The sequence below is a fragment of the Grammomys surdaster genome, unplaced genomic scaffold, assembly GCF_004785775.1.
Source record: "Grammomys surdaster isolate TR1022 unplaced genomic scaffold, NIH_TR_1.0 220, whole genome shotgun sequence".
Lineage (NCBI taxonomy): Eukaryota > Metazoa > Chordata > Mammalia > Rodentia > Muridae > Grammomys > Grammomys surdaster.
The window spans coordinates 1,613,850-1,632,809 of NW_021604665.1; the positions used below are offsets into that span (position 1 = coordinate 1,613,850).

The 18,960-nt window shown below is 49.3% G+C and overlaps 2 protein-coding genes across 3 annotated transcripts in view; one reads left to right on the plus strand and one right to left on the minus strand.

The window, feature by feature from the left end:
* Fgd5 (FYVE, RhoGEF and PH domain containing 5) overlaps positions 1–18,960 on the plus strand; it is a 94,205-nt gene that overhangs the window by 22,305 nt on the left and 52,940 nt on the right. The gene's annotated exons all lie outside the window — the stretch shown is intronic.
* LOC114625684 (putative 60S ribosomal protein L37a) lies at positions 9,827–10,190 on the minus strand. The gene has a single exon (XM_028773045.1). It carries the CDS (start codon positions 10,169–10,171, stop codon positions 9,893–9,895), a length of 279 nt encoding a protein of 92 aa, XP_028628878.1. The 5' UTR covers positions 10,172–10,190; the 3' UTR covers positions 9,827–9,892.

Sequence of the window (18,960 nt, forward strand, 5' to 3'; positions counted from 1 at the left end):
ACACACACACACACACACACACACACACACACACACACACACACACAGGGAAAATGGCATTATCTTGGGAGTCCTTTGAAATCTGAACACTTGCTAGGCACCTGAAGAGTATGCTCTGCATTTTAGCTGCTGTTGGTGTTGATTTGGTGTCTGTGGGTGGCATTTTTTGGCAGACTGTTGGGAGTCCAACTAGTGCCATCAGAAAACCCTATTTCATCTCAGAAGAGCAGGGTGTTCCTCCTTTAAAGAAGGGCTACACACTGGGAGCACATCTTTACGCTCTACTCACCAGTAATTCCTTCAGTGGTCTGGAGAGCCTGGGCTACTGCCTGTGTCTCTGTCTTGCATTCTGTGTGGGAGAATTCATAGGTGAGGCAGGTGTGCATGCCAGTGCCAGGAATATAAGGCTTCCCTCACCACCTCCTGCAAGAATGAAAACGAGGCCCGGTAGTGAGCTGGCACAGTGGGTGAGGGTGCTTGCTGCCAGTTCCGGTGACCTGAGTTAGATCCCCAGGATCCATGTGGTGAAAGGAGAAAAACAACTCCCCAGAGTTGTCCTCTGACTTCCACGCATGCACCTTGATGTGTCACAAAATAATAAATAAATAAACTAAAGCATGAACAAAAATAAAGTAAGCCATTTGTAAGGGAAAGGCTATGTCATGGCTGGGCTACCTGCCCCTGTTTTATTATCTATTTTGAATCACTGGGCCTCCTGATAGTCCTATAAGCCAAGTGTCCTGAGCCCATTTCACAGGTGAAAAAAGCAAGGCTCTGAGCCACCCATAGTAGAGGAGACATATGAGCAGCACCAAGCCATCCTCCATCTTGGCCCTGGGGTGTATGGACAGAGGGTGGCCCAGGGACTTCCTTTCATGACTCTAAAATCTGATCAGAAATCCCAGAATGCTCAGAAAGTTGGAACCCTAATGAAGCAGCACATCTTCGTGCACTTTAAAACTGACAAAGCATTTCTGTTCTATTCAATCAGTTGATTCCATGAGCATTTGCTCAGGATTCCAGTGAGGAGCCAACAGGGACAGACAGAGTACATTAGGACCAGAAGTCTGTTTTTTTATACCAGGCTTCCAGTGAGTAGCTGTCTTAGAATATCTCCGACTCTTCACCCAACATGGGGTGATAGAAGCAACCAGTCTTTGTGGGGAAGGTAGAGTGTGTGCCAAGGGCTTGGGGCAGTGCCTGGCATGTGTTTGCCTCTTAGAGAATTAACTGCCGTTGGCATGATTGTGCCTGTGAAGAGGGACCTAAAACAAGAAGGATTAGTTAAGACTCCACTGGGGACAGCAGGAAGTTCCCAAAGTGGCATCATTAGACTGAGCTTGGGACTGCAAAACCACTGGGCCATGTGTCCTAAGACCAGCCTCTGAGCAAGAGCAAGCCCCGGCTCTGACCCGGGATAGTGTGTAGCAGGCCTCAGACACACCTGGAACTGTTCTGGGTGGTCATGGAAGAAAGGATGATGTCACTCCTGGAGTCTCTGACCGTGCTCCCTTTGGGAAGCCCCTCATAGACACTCCAGCTGGTTTCCAAGGAGGTCCCTGTTCAAAGGCAAACTTCCTTGCTGGCCAGAGGCCAAGGGTCAAAACCAGTTCAGAGCTGCAGAGTGAGTCAGTAGATTCAAGAGTTCAGGCAGCTGCTCCCTTTTTGGGATGAAGAGCCTTGTCCCCCTGAAGGCCCCAGGCTTTGTTAAAGGATGTGATGAGAAGGAGACCACAGGGTCACTCTTGGGACCTGTCTGCACCCTTGCACACAGGAAGAAGTCTGAGGCCCGGAGCGGGGCGAGAGCCGGGCTGTTCTGTGAATGCAGGAGGGAGGCAGACAGCGGGATGAGACATGGATTGTGACATCTGAAAGGAGATTCTGTCACTTCACAGAGCACTGAGGAGGCCCTTTCTCTCCTTACCTAGGTATCCATTCTGCCCACCTAGGTGTCCATAGAGTCTTTTCCCTCCCCACCACTGCTGTCCTTGGCACTCCATGAGGTGCATGTAAAAGATCTTCAAATCACCTGTTGTCTTCTGAGGGCTGTATGTGAGAGGCCTGTGTGATCTCAGAGGGACACACTCGATATCTGTCTGACTTTCATCCCACAACCCTCTGCAAAGTATCAGCTCTCCCCTGGTGGGTTCAGTCTGCAGGAAGGGACAGTTGTAAATACCTGATGACATTCACTCAACCAAAATCAGCCATGCTGTCTGTCCTGAGAAGTGGGGAGCTCAAAGGCCAAAGGCTCCTCCTGAGCCCTTCTGCTAAAGCAGGCAAGGGGATCACCTGGCAGAGAAGGCTGGCAGAGGCAGGGTGGGAAGAGTACCCAGGTTGGTGAGTAGCCCGTGAGCCAAACCCCTAGAATCAAGATGCAAGTGAGAAACCAGGTTTAGAGCAGGCATCTGGTTCTCTCAGGCTCTCCTACTGTTGAGATCAGAGGCTAGAGCTGCAGCTAATCTGTCTGACTCCAGTCCAGTGCGTTTCACTGAAGGTGCTGCCCTGAAGGGGCAGGAAGCTCGGGTACTTGGGGGTCTTTATCCCTCCTGTCAGAACAGGTCCAACTCTTCTTTTTGCCCTGCACCCTGAGCTGGGAAAGTGGCCAAGCATGAGGAAAGTCTTACTGTTAGCATTTGAGCTACGCTCAGAACACTTTGAGAATCTGTAAGGTGATAAAGGGTAAGAGAGTTTTGCAAATTCTAGTTGCTGTGTGCACAAGGGCCTCAAGGGACTATGGACAAAGACCCAGTGACAGATTTCCCCATGTAGGGAGGAACTGAGGGAGACAGAGAGACCCTGCTCATAGTCTGTCTAGAGAAGGAGAGGCTGGGGTTACCCAGCACATCACCTGCCAGACTTATACTGCAGCCATCACCCCACCCCCACCCCCGCCCTTGCGTAGAAGGGTTAAATTGACCCTGGCCTTTTTCAGCCTCCATTGAGATCACCTTTGATTAACTATGAGCCTTTCACCCCCCAACAGTTGCAGAAAGTGGAAAGGGCTAGCAAGACAATGTTCTCTGAGCCTGAGGCCTGGCGGGCCTCCCAGTTATCCCAGGAGAGGGACTGCTCACCCCAAGGCTGCCTCGTCAAGCTGCATTTAGCCCACAATGCTTTGGTGACAGGCATGTATTAGCCTCCTCTGAGTGGGCCAATTAGAGCTAATAGCTGGGGGCAGGGTGGTACTGAAGGGGCCCTGGCCTCAGGACCAGCCTTTCCCTGCATTTGGCAGGTTCCCTAGGTCTTAGCCTTGGTCCTGCCTGCCCTTGTCTGTCCCTTTCTCTTTGCTCTGTAGACCAGCTACTTTTCATGTAAATCCAGCCTCTGCCGCTGAAAAAAAAAAAGGCAGGGACTTTTAAAAGGCATTTGAAGTGACCAATTACCATCATTCATAAGTGTCATTTATGAGCTACTGTTTAGTTTTAGACTGAGAGTCTCGGGTCTCCCTCGGAGAGGCAGAATTTGCTGTTTTACATTTGCACTGCATTCTCTGCTGCTTGCCCTGGAACCCTTTTTGCTGGGCCCAACTTCCTGGGCTCTGTTTTCCTATTTACACAAGGAAGCATTTGGCCAAGTGAACTGAAGGGCCAAGTCTCGGATGCCATACCTTCTTCCAGGAGCTACAACTTACCATACCTTTAATCTCAACCTTCCCAATGCCCTTTAGTACAGTTCCTCGTGTTGTGGTGACCCCCAGCCATAATATTATTCTCATCCATACTTCATAACTGTAATTTTGTTAGTTATGAATTGCAGTGCAAATATCTGTGTTTTCCAATGATCTCAAGTGACCCCTTCGAAAAGGTAATTTGAGTAGGTGCCTTCATCTGGACATGGGTGCTGGAATTACAGATGTGAGCCACCATGTCAGGCAAGTTCTCAGTTGTAAAGACCTGTATGGTTGGTCCGGCCTATCCAACTCTATGGGTCCCAGAGGAGCCTAGACTGCCATACTGTTGAGGCCAAAGACTCACAACCAGACTCAGTATAAAATATAACAGACGAAAAGTCTCTCCTTGTGCTGGTCTCCCTGCATTAAAGCACATCTGAATCTTGTTATTTAAATCACTGAGACCAGGCCCTGGTGAGGTGCTGGGTCCAAGCCACACTGAGCATAATCCTATCTCCTAAAGCCAGTCACAGATGTCTCAGCCCAGACAAAGAGAAGACTGAAGACACAATGTAGCCAGATGGTCCAGGATGTAGTCAGGGAGTCCTCGCTGAGATCCTCCCCAACCCTAACTGTGAGGAACACAGTAAGCCCAACAGCATCCCCTTCATCCAGCCCTGCTTCATCTCTGGAACCAGTGATAGTTGTAAGCAACACTAAGCTTACTGGTTGTCCTGTCCTGTGCCAGTATGGCAGGGTGTTTTGTGTCAGATGGTTCTAACTTCATTGATACACAGAAGAAAGAATTAAGGCAGGAGGGAGTTGGATGCTTGATTTGAAGAATATTTGTGCCTGCACCAAGGAGGCCTGGCTGTCCAGCACCTTCTGCCTGCTCAGCACCAGACTGGGAAGACCTCAGGGGTAATGTTACTTTCTAGCTAGCATCCAGGGGAATTCACTGACTCTTGGTAGGAAGTAACCTTGCGACTATGGAACTTGACGGCTCACCACGAGGGTCAGATGGGACCGTCATGGACGGGAAGGTATCTGGGGACCCAGTATTGCTTACTGTCAGTGGTTGTGCCCTGAGTAACCTGAGATGTCATCCCTGAGTTTGGGTCTCGGGAGGCTCGTTGCCATGAGGATAGGTCCTCCTTTGAAGTGTCCTGTGACAATCTGATTAACAGGCCAGATCATGGAGAAGTGGGCATAGTCTCAATGGCTGGGATTCCCGAGTACTGTTGAGATAGTCTAGACCATTTGGTGCAGAAAATATTTTAAATCGTTCATAATAGATCATGTGTGGGCTGGCAAAAATGCCCAGTGGGTAGAAGCACTTGTGTGTAAGCCTGGTGCCCCAAGTTTAATCCAAGATCCCACAAGATAGTGAGAGAAAATGGACTTCCAAGAGTTGTCCTCTGACTTCCATATGCCCATATGCATACCCTGGAGTTTACACCACACCCATGTGTGTGTGTGTGTGCACGAGTGTACACACACACACATACACACACACACACACACACACACACACACTGTACCTGTTAGGTATATATATCCTTCCTCTTTTTTCTTTTTTAAGATTTAGTTCTCTATTTTATATATATGAGTGCTCTGTCTTCAGACACACCAGAAGAGGAAATCAGATCCCATTACAGATGGCTGTGAGCCACCATGTAGTTGCTAGGAATTGAACTTAGGACCTCTGGAAGAACAGTCAGTGCTCCTAACCACTGAGCCCTCTTCTCCTTTTTTCTAGACACTGACAGAAACATGTTGGATGTTCTCTCTGGAGATGACTCTGTCACTGTAGAGCTCATGTCCCATCAGGCCACATAGCTCTGTCCTGTTCTTTTTATCGGCTGCGTGGATGCTACTTAACTACCTATGGATATCTACTCATTGCCAGGTTTACATTGCCCGAAAACATTAAAGTTTTCTAGCATATTTGTACACATTTAAAGTATGTTTGGACTGGGGCTTGTGGTTACTCAGGGAAGCTGAGATGGGGTTCACAAGTCTTTCCTGGTCACAGAGTAAGTTCAAGGCCAATCTGAGCTACACAGTGGGACATTATCTCAGAATCTTAAGGAAAACAGACAAATAAGAAACCCTAAAGGGGCTGAGGATGCAGTGGCTCAGTGAAAGGCACTTTGCCTAGCAGTTTTGAAGCACTGAGTTCCACCCCCAATACTTAACATACAATGTATATCTGAAGCTGAACATGAAAAGCAAACAAACCCACCACGTGGACACAGACTGTTTGTAGGATGTGAACATACATGGGGCATTTAGCATGGACATAGTTGTGTCATGCATCCAGGGCCTTCACTTATTTCACTTGACGATTGTCTACCTGTAGAATGAACTCACTACGATGCCTATTCTTGCTTGTCAACTTGACACATCTGAGAAGAGGAAACAGCAGTTGAAAAATCACCTCCTACCGATTGGCCTACGGGCATGTGTGTGGGACATTTGACTGCTTGCTGATTGAAGGACAAGGGTCCATGCCACTGAGCTCTATGAGAAAGTACACTGAGCAGAAGATGCAGGAAGCAAGCCAGTAAGCTATTGTCCTTTACAGTCCAGCTTCAGTTCCTGCCTCCAGGCTTTGGGTTCCTTCCTTGACTTCCCTCAGTGATGAACTGCAAAATAAGCCCTTTCCTCCCCAAGTTGTTTTGGGTCTGAGCGTTTCGTCATAGCAACAGAATGGAAAGACAGGTGACAGTGAGTTCTGCAGATGGATCAGCAGTAGGTAATGGTACACAGCAGTGATATATCATATAATTCTTCTAGTAATGGACCCCATTTATGCTGGTGCCCCCCTAAGATTCTAATGGAGCTGAAAAGTTCCCTCTCTGGTTATATAATGGCTGTCCTAGCATGACACATCATTCGTGTGTCTGAGGCGATGCTGATGTGAACAGTGCATACTGCTGCTTGGACTGGGGCTCTATGGCTACCTCCTGGTTAGTATGTTTTCTGTTCTATACCATTGTGATGGTTTGACTATGCTTGGCTCATGGGAAGTGGCACTGTTAGGTGGGGTGACCTTGTTGTCGTAGATGTGGCTTTGTTGGAGGAAGTGCATCACTGTGGGGGTGGGCTTGAAGCTCTACTCAGTGTGTGAGATTCGGTCTTCTCCTGACTGCCTTCATACCAAGATATACGACTCTTGGCTCCTCCAAAGCCATGCCTGCCTGGATGCTGCCACGCTTTCTACTATGATGATAATGGACTGGACCTCTGAACCTGTAAGCCAGTCCCAATTAAATTGTTGTCCTGTTTAAGAGTTGTCTTGGTTATGGTGTCCCTCCTCAGCAGTGGAAACGCTAAGACAACCATTTACTGTTGGAGTGTGAATTCAACTTATAAAAACAAGTGTGCTGTGTCACAGTGCCATGACAGCCAGCACAGGCTCAGGCACACAGTAAGCACAACACTGCTCAGAACTCATGCTCGTATTTTGGTGACCCTTTGCCAAGCTCAGCTTAGCACCCAAGGTCTCTCACAACCTCTACCTTGTGATTTACTCTTTCATAGTGATGTAGTTTTACTGTTCTTCAGAGCGTTCAAGGAAGCCTCTGCTTGTCCAGGATTTGGCCTGTCTCCACAAGTGAGATGGCAGGGTTGAAGGTGACCCAAATTGGCATGGTACCTCTCAGAAGGACCAATGCCCAGCGATCACCTGGGCCAGCTCAGGTGGGACCTCCTATGATGGAAACTTCGCAACACTGAGATCATTCATAAGCAGAAAAACAGAGTGAGCAGTGGTGGTGTACACCTGTCATCTCAGCACTGAGGAGGCAGAGGCTGGGGTGGGGTGTCTGTGTGTTCAAGGCCAGTTCTACAAAGCTGCATAGTAAGACCCTGTGTACCCCTCCCAAAAGAAAAAGAAATAACACAAAAAGACAGTGACGACCAGAAAGTTGCCACTATGGGGTACTACCATGTGTGTGCCAGATGGCCACTCTCCATTCCTGGCCTCCTCCGTTCCCACAGGGTTAGTGTGCTTCAGGATGCCAGGACTGCTGGGTTAAACCCTGCCCTGCTGTTGTTTTTATGGAATCATGGGAGACTGATGAACAGGGGTGGGTCGTGTGAATAATTCATAATTTAGAGACACAGAAAGGATAGAGGAAAGAGATAAGCAGGCTTAGTTAAGAGCTTTCTTAAAGATAAGATTTCAGAAAGATAGAAGGAAAGTCACACCAAAGGACATGGCTAGAACTGTCCTTCCCACTCATCTAGAAAGGGCACGAATTGGGGAGGAAGTCTAAGAGCAATTGCTGTCTTGGGCTGATATGACTGAGGGCCCCCACTTCCCACTTATCACACCTGGGTGCTAGAGGTTCCATGGTCCTCCAGGGTGCCAGGGTCCAGGCCATGCTTTCTGCAGTCCTCCTTGGAAGAGCATCAGTTCTCCTAAAATCCAGATGTCTAGTTCAAGCCTCTGCTCGGCAGGGTGCTCAGCTGAGAGAGCAAGTGTGGGGGTGTGCTTTTGTTTAACAGTGTCTCTGCTCGGGCTGCAGCTTTGTGGGTCCTGAGAAACTGTAGCTTATACACCGGAGCATAACAAGCCAAGTTGTCCTCCAAGCAACTCACAGTATTCCCAGCTAGGCCCTCCACCACCCGTAGGAAGGCCTCAAGCCTCAGGATGGCATCCCTAGCCTTAACTACCTGCTCCATGGCAGGAGCTCAGGACTGGAATGGCTGTCCTGGGGGACAGAAGCTTGTGAACATGGCCCTGTTCCACCACAGCAGCAGGAGCAAGCTTGAAGGCATAGGCTTTGACCTAAGCTGTACTGCACTGCCTCTCAAGCCTGTGAGGACACACACTCCCTTCCTGACCTCTCCTTCCCTGGGCCTTTCAGGGGAGAGGGCGCTTTAGAGCCACCCAGAAGGTTCCTCAATCCTCCATTCTTCAACTTCTCTGCACCCCCCTCAGTCTGTGAGAACCAGCTGCACACCCTGACCGTCTCCATCAACGTCCTCCTAGAGCACACTTTGTAATGAGAGTGTGGATTCCCCTTCTGTGTGTCCTACCCTCCCCAGAATGCACACTGGGCCCTTCTCAAACACATGCACTCAGTTCTTTTTATATAGCTGTCCAAGCTCCACCATCCTCACTGGTTTGTGGCAGTTGGTAAATTCCTGTGCGAGCATCCCGTACTAGACTCCTCAAACAGAGATTTTTTTTTCTCTTTCTTTTAGACTCTTGGGTATCTTGCCTGTTGAATGCTAGATTGGAGGCAAAGATGAGGCAGGGGGTAGGTGGACAGGACAGTGTGTGTCAGGGCCTGGCCCCTCTATCTACAGGACCATGGGCTGATTGCTCCAGCAATGCCCTCCTCTCTCTGCTTCCTCCCCACTGTGGATACAGAAAACCGAGGCACTATGTATATATGTTTGAAGTATTTGTTATATTTATCAAATGAAGTTTCGTGTTCCTAATTTTAAAACCCTGAGAACTGAATACTTGGTACGTCTTCAAGAATGAGTGTCTAAATTGGTGCCCTTCCTTCTTGGATCTCAGCTCACTTGATTGATTTTCGTTTTGTTTTAGTCTATGGCTCTGGATGAAGGGAAAGGTCTTCATGCCAAACCTACCCCAGAACTTGGCCACAGTAGAAGCCCCATAAATAGTGAGTTGGGCTGCAGTATGCACAGCAGCATGGTGCCTGGATCCCCACAACTTGGAAAGCATCCTCTGTGTACATTCATGGGGACTTCCCTGGCAGACCTGCCCTGCTGAGCCCTGGCACTGTGCTCTTTGCTTGTGAGCACCGAAACCTAAGAAAATCTCCCAGGAGTGGTGCTGAGTTACCCATTGCAGATTGTCCTCTGCCTAGGGCTCTGCAGCAGGCCTGGCCTGCAAAACACCATCCTCCAGGCATGTAGCTGTGTTTGCTGGGAAGCCAGGCTTGGTCTTTCTGCTGTCCCCTAAAGTGGCAGTCTTTAGAACAAAGGAAGCAGGAACCTAGAAGTGGCTCTATCCCTACCTACATGTGTGCAAAGGGCATTCTCACCTTCTCCCCATCTTTGAAGCAATCTCTTTAGACATGCTGAGAAACTGAGGCCCAGAAAAGAGATGTAGGTTACCCAGGTTACACTGTTCCGGGGTGGGATTCGAACCCATTCTCCTAGTCTGTTCAGGTATAGAATTCCTTAATCCCTTTAAAAAAGTTTTTTTAGTATATACTTTACATCTTTTTTTTTTTTTCTGTAAATTAACCCGTTTATTGCAGGGCAGGCGAGTCTCAGGCGGTAGGGCTTCTACTGGTCTTTCAGTTCCTTCAATCTTCTGATGGCAGACTTCACTGTGACTGCAGAGGTGGTGTTGTAGGTCCAGGCCCCACCAGCCACCGTTTTCATGCAGGAACCACAGTGCCAGATACCAACAGCTCGTCTCTTCATCTTCGTCTTGCCGCAGAAGGAGCAAGTATACTTAGCGTGCTGGCTAATTTCAATTTTCTTCACCATTTTCCGGAGGGAGGCCCCATAGCGAGTCCCGTATTTCCCGACGATCCCAACCTTCTTGGTGCGTTTAGCCATGTCGCCGGAACCGAAGCCCAAGCCCGAAGAGCTATACTTTACATCTTAATAGCAGCTTCCCCTCCCTCCTCTTCTCCCAGTCCATCCCTCTCCCCTCTCTTCCCCCTCATCCTCCAGTCCTCCGTTTTTCCCTCAGAAAAGGGGACTCCTCCCATGGATTTCAATCCACCTTGGCATATCAAATTGCAGCAGAAGTAGGCGCATCTTCTCCTATTGAGGCTAGACAAGTTAGCCCTGTTAGCCTATGCTCCTGCTGTTGTGAAGACCCAGCTGCACAACTGTTATGTATGTGCAGAGGGCATAGGTTCTTCCCATGCTTGCTGTCTGTTTGGCAGTTCAGTCTCTATGAGCTCCTATGGGCCCAAGTTAATTGATTCTGTAGAGTTTTTGTAGTGTCCTTGACTTCTCTGACTCCTTTAATCCTCCCCTCCCACCTATTCGACAGGGCTCCCCAAGCTCTACTTAGTGTTTGGCTGTGAGTCTCTGCATCTGTTTTCATCAGTTACTGGGTGACCTTAATCCTTAATATACCTTTGAAAAATTGTCAAAGGTACTCATTACCAGGCCTCACCGTGAACACAGAGTCCCTGGGTCTGGCATGTGACTCAGAAGTCTGCATTTGAAACAGGTCTCCCCAGTATTCCTGTCACCCCTAGAGAGAAGCCCCGTGTTGCAAGTAGCTTCTCTAACTAGATTCAAGGACATGCCACTTGACCCACCCTGATCAGCTCACTTGAGAGAATCTGGAATCCAGTTGGGGGTAGGTGAAAAACAGCCTGGGTACTTGGGTGACATTCCTGTATTCATGTAAATTCCCTGTGGGGACAACTAGACCCTAGAGGAAGGTGCAAGCTGAGGTCAGGGAAGCTGGATTTATGGCTTTTCTATAATTTACAGGCTGTGTGATTTGGGGCTAGTAGCTTCCCATCTCCGTGCGTGAGTTTTCTCATCTGTGAGAGGAAGACTCTCAGGGAGCCAGATTGGTAGTATGTATGAAGTGCTAGCTAGCTCAGTGTAGTGCTTGAGTGACATGGAGACCCTAAGTCTCCTGAGGAGACTGTGCTGGCCTCTGTCTCTTGAGAGTTCTTGACTGAGGACTGTGGTCTGGCTAGTTGCCATAGCCTGTGACCCACATCTTGTAACCTTCTTAGTTGAAGCAAGGATGTCCTCCTCAGGTGTGAAGTGGCAGCAGGACAAATGTCCCCAGTAGAGATTTCAGCCTGAATGTTTCCTGGATCATGATAGATACCAAGAATGCAATCCTTACTTCTTCCAGAAAAGCCTGTAGCTTCCAGGTTTGGTTTTAGCCCTTTCCTGTTCCTCAGAGACCTTTTTCAGAATCCTGTTGCTACTCCATCCATCCCTTGTTCCTTCCATACGGAGACTCTGAAGGCAGAAGGACCCTGTAGTTGTGTCCTGCGGAGGGCCTGGATGGCAGTCAAGGTTTGGTTCCTCTGCACTCTGCTGGCTTTGTCCTCCCTTCTGTCCTCTGCTCCAAGGAGTTGAGTGGAGTGGAAGCAGTCCTGAGGTCTGAATGCAGCAGGCAGTGCTGGGTCCTGGGCTCAGCTGGCAAGGTGTTTCCAGCTGTACTCCAGCTCTAGCTTTCCACACACAGTGGTGTTGTGTCATCGTGGTTTTATTCAGCAGTTCCTCCTCCACCCCAAAAGGTTCTAGGAGTTTCTTCATACCAGGAAGTCTAGGAAGAGATCAGCAGACTGGTAGGAAGCTATGAGGTTCTATTAACTGCCGTTGGGGTTAACAGGACAGTGGCTCAGAGGTTAGCATTGGGGGCACTTGATGCAGGCTGTTACTGGAAGTGTCCTTGGTCTTTGGTCCCTTGGCATCACTCATGGAACACTGCAGAGTTGTGCTGGCCCAGTTGACAGTTGGAAAACTACCTTAAGATGTTTCCTGTTCAGATCCCGGATTTATAAGCAAGGGTACTCAGAGCCTGGAGTGTGAAGAGATCCTGGGGCTGAGGGTTTCAAAGGCAAAAGAGGGATGTAGGATCTTGAGGAGTAGCAGCCCACTGGGCCGAGGGGAAGTATTGATTGAAGCAGATCTTGGGAAGTGGTGTTCAGAGGTCAAAAGAGAGATACAGGATTGGGCAAGGCTTGGGGCAGAAACTCAGGACCACCATCCTGTTGTTTGTTTATATTCAGGTATCTTTCTGTCAGGGAAGTTCCCCCAACTCATGCTCTGGGCTTGTTCACACAGCTTTCTCTTGAGTCATTAGCTAGGACTAAACTGGTTTCCTTAGTTGGATCTGGGTGCATGGAATGATCTTCACAGTGAGGAGACTGTTTCACGTGGGATTTGAGGTCTTCCAAGTCTGGTGGAAAGATGGCCCTGGGCGGCGAGGCTTGGCCCTGGGGTTTTGTTTTCAGCTCGTTGCTCTTTCTTTCATCACGAGCCAGAATGCGCTCTATGGGATGGGTGGTTTTCCCAGCCTTGTATTGTCATGGTCTGTCCTGGGTGTGTGGGGCGAGGACCCTGCCAGCTGGCCCAGCTGCTGAATTCTCAGAACCCATATTTCAAAGTAATTATTGACCAAAAAAGCAGACTTAGCCCCACAGCTCATAACTATTTCCATATGCCCAGCCTCGGAGGCCCCAGGAATGCCCCCAGGACTCCGCTGGAGTATAGGGAGAATGGTCCAACATGCCCTCAGCAGAGAGTAGTCTGGGGTGCTGTCCAGGATCCTCCAGGGCTCAGGCAGGAATAGGAGTTCCCCAACACAGGGGCAGTATCTGGCCAGAGGTCTGGTCCTGGTCTATTTATGCAGGCCTCTCTGGCTCATCTCTCTTGTTGTCGGGAGTGATGCTGCCTGAAGAATGCTTCCATGCTTCATTCTTCCAGCCATGAGAATCAGCAGAAATGCAATGTATGAAAATGTTTGAAAGCTTCGAAGTACTGTGAAATTCTTAGACTGTTCAGCCCTTACTTAGGGCCTAAGGCAAATCAAAAGGGACCAGGCTTAGTGAACTACCTCAGGTCCATATCATATCATTGGTGACATGGCAGTCAGCCTCTGTCCAACCCACAGAGTCATAGGGAATAATGAAACCAAGCAGGTGCGCGGTGGCCATGACTAGAGCCTAGAAGCTCTAGGTGGCCTTGTTTTAATGGGATAGTCAGGAGGTCTCAGGTTCTGCAGGAGAAGTGAGGCTGGTGGTGGGTTTGGGAATTCCAGTTATCTCTACACAGCAGCACACAGACATGAGCTTCCTACGGGCTTTTCTGTACACTTCTCATTAGCTCCTGGGATGGCAGGCAGGGCAAGGGCTCCAGGCTCCATTTGGAGAGGAGGAAGTAGAGAAACAGCAGGAAAATGTAGGCCAAAGTCACTGGGTGAGTTACTGCAGAGAACGTCCCAGCCCAACACAGACCATGAACTTCTATGAGGTTAGAAGCCAACCCCAGATGGATCGGTCCCTGGAGGATGATGTCCTAGAGACCCGTGTCTATGAGCTTGCACTTAACACTTAAAATTCAGAATTCTAGTAAACACCATGTTCTCAGCTAACTCCTCCCAGTGACACAGTAAGTAAGGCAGGCTCATGCTGTCACTACCGAGGTCAGGAAGATTGTCCAAGATCACATGCCTAGAATAGGGTACAGTCCAGGCTTTGGACATCCATTTGGGCTGTTACCCCTGTGGTCTAAAGTGGTTGCTGTCCCATGCCAGAGCTCATGGGCTGTTAGGCAGTATTGGTCTGGATCCCTGGATAGGCCTGGGATGAGGAGTGGCCATCTGGAGCCCCAGCCAGCCATTGTGTGCTGGGCTCTGTCAGACAGCTGGGTGTGGCCCCAGGAGCTGCCAGGCCAGTCCCATGGGAGGAAGTGTCAGTGTTTACAGGAAATGCAGGACAAGGCCTGGGAGATGGAGGAGGGGTAACCAGCCACTCTAAGCTCTGGAGGTGCTGGAGCCCCAGGCAGGGTGCCCTCTTCCAGCCCAAGGACAAAGCTTTGTGTTATTCTGGAAAGACAAAATCCACTTCACAAGCAGCCCAGCCCCTCTTCCATGCCTCTCGCTTCTGACAGGACAGCACCCAAGTTCCTCAGAGAACACTCATCTTTCTCCCCGACAGCGGACCCTCCTGGGAGCTATGGACACTGGTCTGTGCCTCTGGTACTGGGCCTTGCCTTCCTTTCCTGTTTAGAGGGCAGCAAGGCAGGGCCAGCTCTGTGTAGCCCCAGCACCTGAGGGGTGAAGTTGGCTTCATGCCTCAGAAGTTCCTTAAGATGGGTGTGATTGTGGAAACTTACTTTAAAAACAAAACAAAACAAAGTAAAACAAAACAAAAACCCATAAACCCTAAAAAGCCTAAACAGGTCTGGTGGCAGTTACACACAGGCTTTGCTAAAGCCTGAGGGTAAACACCCACAATGTCTTAGCTACTTCGATGTACCAGTGCCATGTTGTAAGAGAAATGAAGCTGGAGTCAGGGGTGTGCTAGCCTAGCATGTAGGAAACCCTGGGCTAGAACCCTAACAATGCACAGATTGAGCATGGTGACAAATTCTTGTAATCCTAGCACTGGAGAGGCAGAAACAGAAGAATAAGAAATTCAGCACCATCCTCAGCTTCATAGAGAGTTTAAGGCCAGCCTGGGCTATAAGATAACCTCTCTAAACATAAGAGAAAAAAACCAAGCATCATGTTTGGGGCCAGGCTTGAATTGAGCTACGGTGGCTTTGTTTCCCACACTCCATCACACCCCTCTACCTTCCCGAATGCACACCTCTTTGTGCTCCACCTGGACCTTGGCCAGCCTCCAACCTGTTCCCTCTGTGCCTGCTCTCCAGGTTTCCAGGGTCAGAGCGCTAGAACATGATGATGTTGCCATGGAAACAGAGGTTGCCTTTTAGGGGTCTCAGTCTTGTTAATAAAATAATTTTGGAATATGAAAAGGAAGCCCATGGACAATTTTGTTGCAGTTAGGAGAGAAACACAGTCCAGGCAATGTGGAAATCCCAGCAGCTGCCAAGGAGAGAGATGGAGAAGTCATGTCTTTCAGGGTAGTCATGGGGTAGACATAGACAGTATATTAAAGAGAAAAAGCATGCCCATGAGTAGAAGCAGGCTGAAGAAAGAGCCCCCAAAACAGAGGCTCTATGATCTTGTAGTAGCCTCCCATTTCCTCTCCAGTTTGTATTTTGTGGACTTGGTTTTGCACATGCTCTGTTACTTAGATGGCACCAGAGTAAGGAAGGGCATTCAGTCTTCCTCTGTAAACTGCTTCTTCCACATTTAATCTTAATTTGTTTTCTTGGAGGGGATCCTGTTGTTATTTTTCTTATTCTCCTGTCACAACACATATGAGGTCTGGAATATTACAGGATCAGTGTCCAGGCCAAAGCCTCCCTTGGCTACAAAGGCAGGGGCCTGAGCTGCAGAGTTCCCACCCCACCCCCACTCTCACCAACATCTCATGCCAGCTACAGTCTAGACTGGGTGCCCTCCCTCTGTGCCTTCAGGTTGCCTTTCTCTTCTCTGTTGACTAAGCTATGCTTCTACTGGGAATGGTAACCCCCTAGTCAGTCCCAGACCAAGGTATTGGGGGAGGGTGATGAGGGTGTGCTTCCCTAAGCTGTGGCTTCACCTTGCTGTCTGGGCAGCTGTCTACTCTGCAGCAGGCCATGTGTGCCAGGCTCAGCTTCCCCAGCCGTGTGTTTAGGAGTGACCAGGAGCACAGGGCAGCAGCTGTGTGTTTTCATGAGATACCTTGTAAACAGATGCGTATCGAGCATCTGGTAAGTGCAGTAAACTGTGGGATTTGAACATGAGGCCCTAACAAGAGTTCAGAGCCCTATGGGAAGGAAGGCTGAGAGAACCTAATAATGAAGGGGTGCTGTGGAACTCAGGCCTGCTGAGAGGAATAGAATTTGGCAGATTGGGGAGTGGGTTGGTAGGTTTAAAATGTATGCCATGTCGTGGGTTATTGTAAAGGAAAGAGTAGATAAGTGAGCACATACGCTGACCTGCAATGCATGGCCCCATGAACTGGGCAGCACTTTAGTGTCATCAGGATGCTCTGGTTAAGGAGGGTTTCCTGGAGGAGGTGGCAAGCTGGTCCTGGTAGGTGGGAGGAGTTTCATCAGCAAAGAGTTCCCAAGGTTTGGTCCATTCTCAGGGGCAGAACAGTAACCCTTAGGACAAGAGCTTGTGCCCTGCTGGAGTCACCTTAACCTTCTGGGCCCGAGTCTCAACAATATTCAAGCTGTGCCTTCAGGAAGTGCTCTGGCTGAGTCTCAACATATTCAGGGTTCAGTCAGTATGATGGAGCCATGTCTCTGCTCAGCTGTCATGCTCCAGCCACATGTGACTCTTGGGTTCATGTGTGTCAGGCCCATGCCCAGACACCTGCCCTCTTTGTTCCAATTGCTTAGTGGATGCTGTGCACCCTGGCACCTCCTGGGTTGTCATACCTTGCAGGATGGGCAACCTGCCCAAGGCACCTGCTGTTGTCCAAGACAGAAGAGGCAATAGTGCGCCATGGGAAGAGGTCTGGCTGTACGTCTTCTGCTCCAGCTTATGTCTGAGAGGCTGGTAGCAGGGTGGGCGCTGTCCCAGGGCAGCACGGGGCTGCAAGTGGTTGCCCTGAACAGAGCCTCAGTTTCCCCAACTGAGAGTGGCAGCTAGATGCCAGAGGGGAGGACTCTACTGAGGGAAGAGCTCTGAGGAGGGCCGAGCTCTGTAAGGGGAGGACCTGAGAGAGAAGGAGGACTCCCAAGGATTTCTCTGAGCCATGCCTTGCCCCCTCTATTGAGAGCCACTCACCTCTCATGACCCTTTTTCGCTTAAAACACTTTTAGACAACTCTGGCTATATAACTGTATTTAAAAAGATGTGCAAATTAAATACCAATGATAAATCATAAAGGGATTTATGTTTTAAAATTCTTTGATATATATGTATATCAAAGAAATATATATATATATACTGTTTATTAAAGATGAGAGCATATGTACATGCTGAGCATATAAGCATGTACCTGTGTATTTTTATATAAAGGTTTCATCATGATTGCCTGGCACAGGTCACCTGGCACCTGGGAGGGCTCAGCATGTAGTTTCTTCCTCTCCCAGGCTGCTGCTTGCTTTATTAACCCGCTATGCTGTGGGAGAGAGATTGACTTTCTGGCCTCTACAGTGACCTGGCAGCCATCCTTCTCCTGGCTCCTAGAGGCTTCAGATGGACTGTGCAGTGTCCTGCAGCCATCACAGGCCACGATAGCCTCTCCAGCTGCCAGAGCGAGAGGAATCACTCACACCCTTCCTGCTTCTTTGTGGTTGGGCTATTCTAGAGTGATAGATCGGTGTGTCTGTATTTCCTCTTGCTCTGGGCCAGGCTAGTGGGAGAAAGCTGAAGAGGACAGCGGGACCTTCCAGCTTTCAGTCTGAGCACCCATAGGACCTAGGGAGGCAAATCCATTCCAGGTGTTCCCCTGCCTCTGTGCCTGAAGTCTAGAGAGGAGGGTAGGTTTTGTGGGAAAGCATCAATTTACCCATGGAGGTGTAGCAGGCTATAGTGCTCTTAGCAGAACAGCAGTACTCGTTCTGAGCCCCAGCAGAAGTGATGGGAGCCGCTGGGATAATGGCCAGCTAACGAGAACCTCCCAGAGTATGCCTAGCTTGGTACTGTATGTGAAGACAGCAGGGTCCTGCCTGAGGGGATGGAGGAGTCATATCAGTTAACTAGAAGAGGACAGTCATCAAATACAAGTCTGCTGGGCACCTGCCCTGGGAGACATAGACATCACATGCCCCTGAGTCCTCCCTTAATGGTGCTGGTGGCTGTTACAGAAACATATGCAACTATGGTAGAAGAATATAACAGAACACGGTATGAAGAATACCTTAGTATCTTATAGTTGAGAGAACCAAGTCCCAATAAAGGGTAAAGAGCCCACAGGATATCACCTATCAAGCTGGTGGCAGAAGAAGGGCTAGCAGCCAGTCTGTCAGTGCTAAGAGCTCTGTTTCATGGTTCCACCTGGCCTTCTGGTCACACTGAAGCAGAATAAAATCAGCAGATATTTCTTGGAGCCATCCATGTCTGCATGTCCCTGCTGTGAATATTCACATGAACTCTGGGTTGGGAGTATTATTACCACCCCACTTTACAGACTAGGACACTGAGGCAGGGAGGCAGGCTAAGTATCTTTCCTAGTCATTGGACTGCTAAGTGGCAGAATTGGGTCTGGTCTGAGGCAAACAGGTTCTATACATGTACCTCCACACTGAGCATGCTCAGTGTGGTCCCACTGGGGACTAGGATCAGAGTCTGTTCCAACAGGTTCTCACCTCTGCAGGACGGGCCTTAGCAGGCCTTGCTCAGCTGCTGAGAGCACTGTGGATGAATATGTCTCTGTGGGTAAATTGCTGTTTCCCACTGACCCAGCCCACTTCTCCAGGCCAGGCTCAGGTACCAACAGTGAAGCTGCCTGTAAGGAGCAGCAATGGACCCCCATCTATTGTCCACATCAGTACCCTGAGTCGAATGTGTTCATCAGCTTTCATCGCTGTAACAAATGCCCGTGTGCATCTATCCAGAGAAAAAGGTTGTTTTAGCTCACAACCTCGGAGCTTTCAGCCCATCATCAGTTGGCGCCATTGACCTGAGATGGAACATCATGACAGGAGCATATGGCTGAGCCACGCTGCATTCACAGCTGGAGATGGAGGGAAAGCGGGAATGGAGGAGAGGGCAGGAGGATAGTGCCAGGGTCCTGTTGTCCCCTTCAAGAGAACATTAGTGTAACTTCATTCCACCAGGCCTCTCC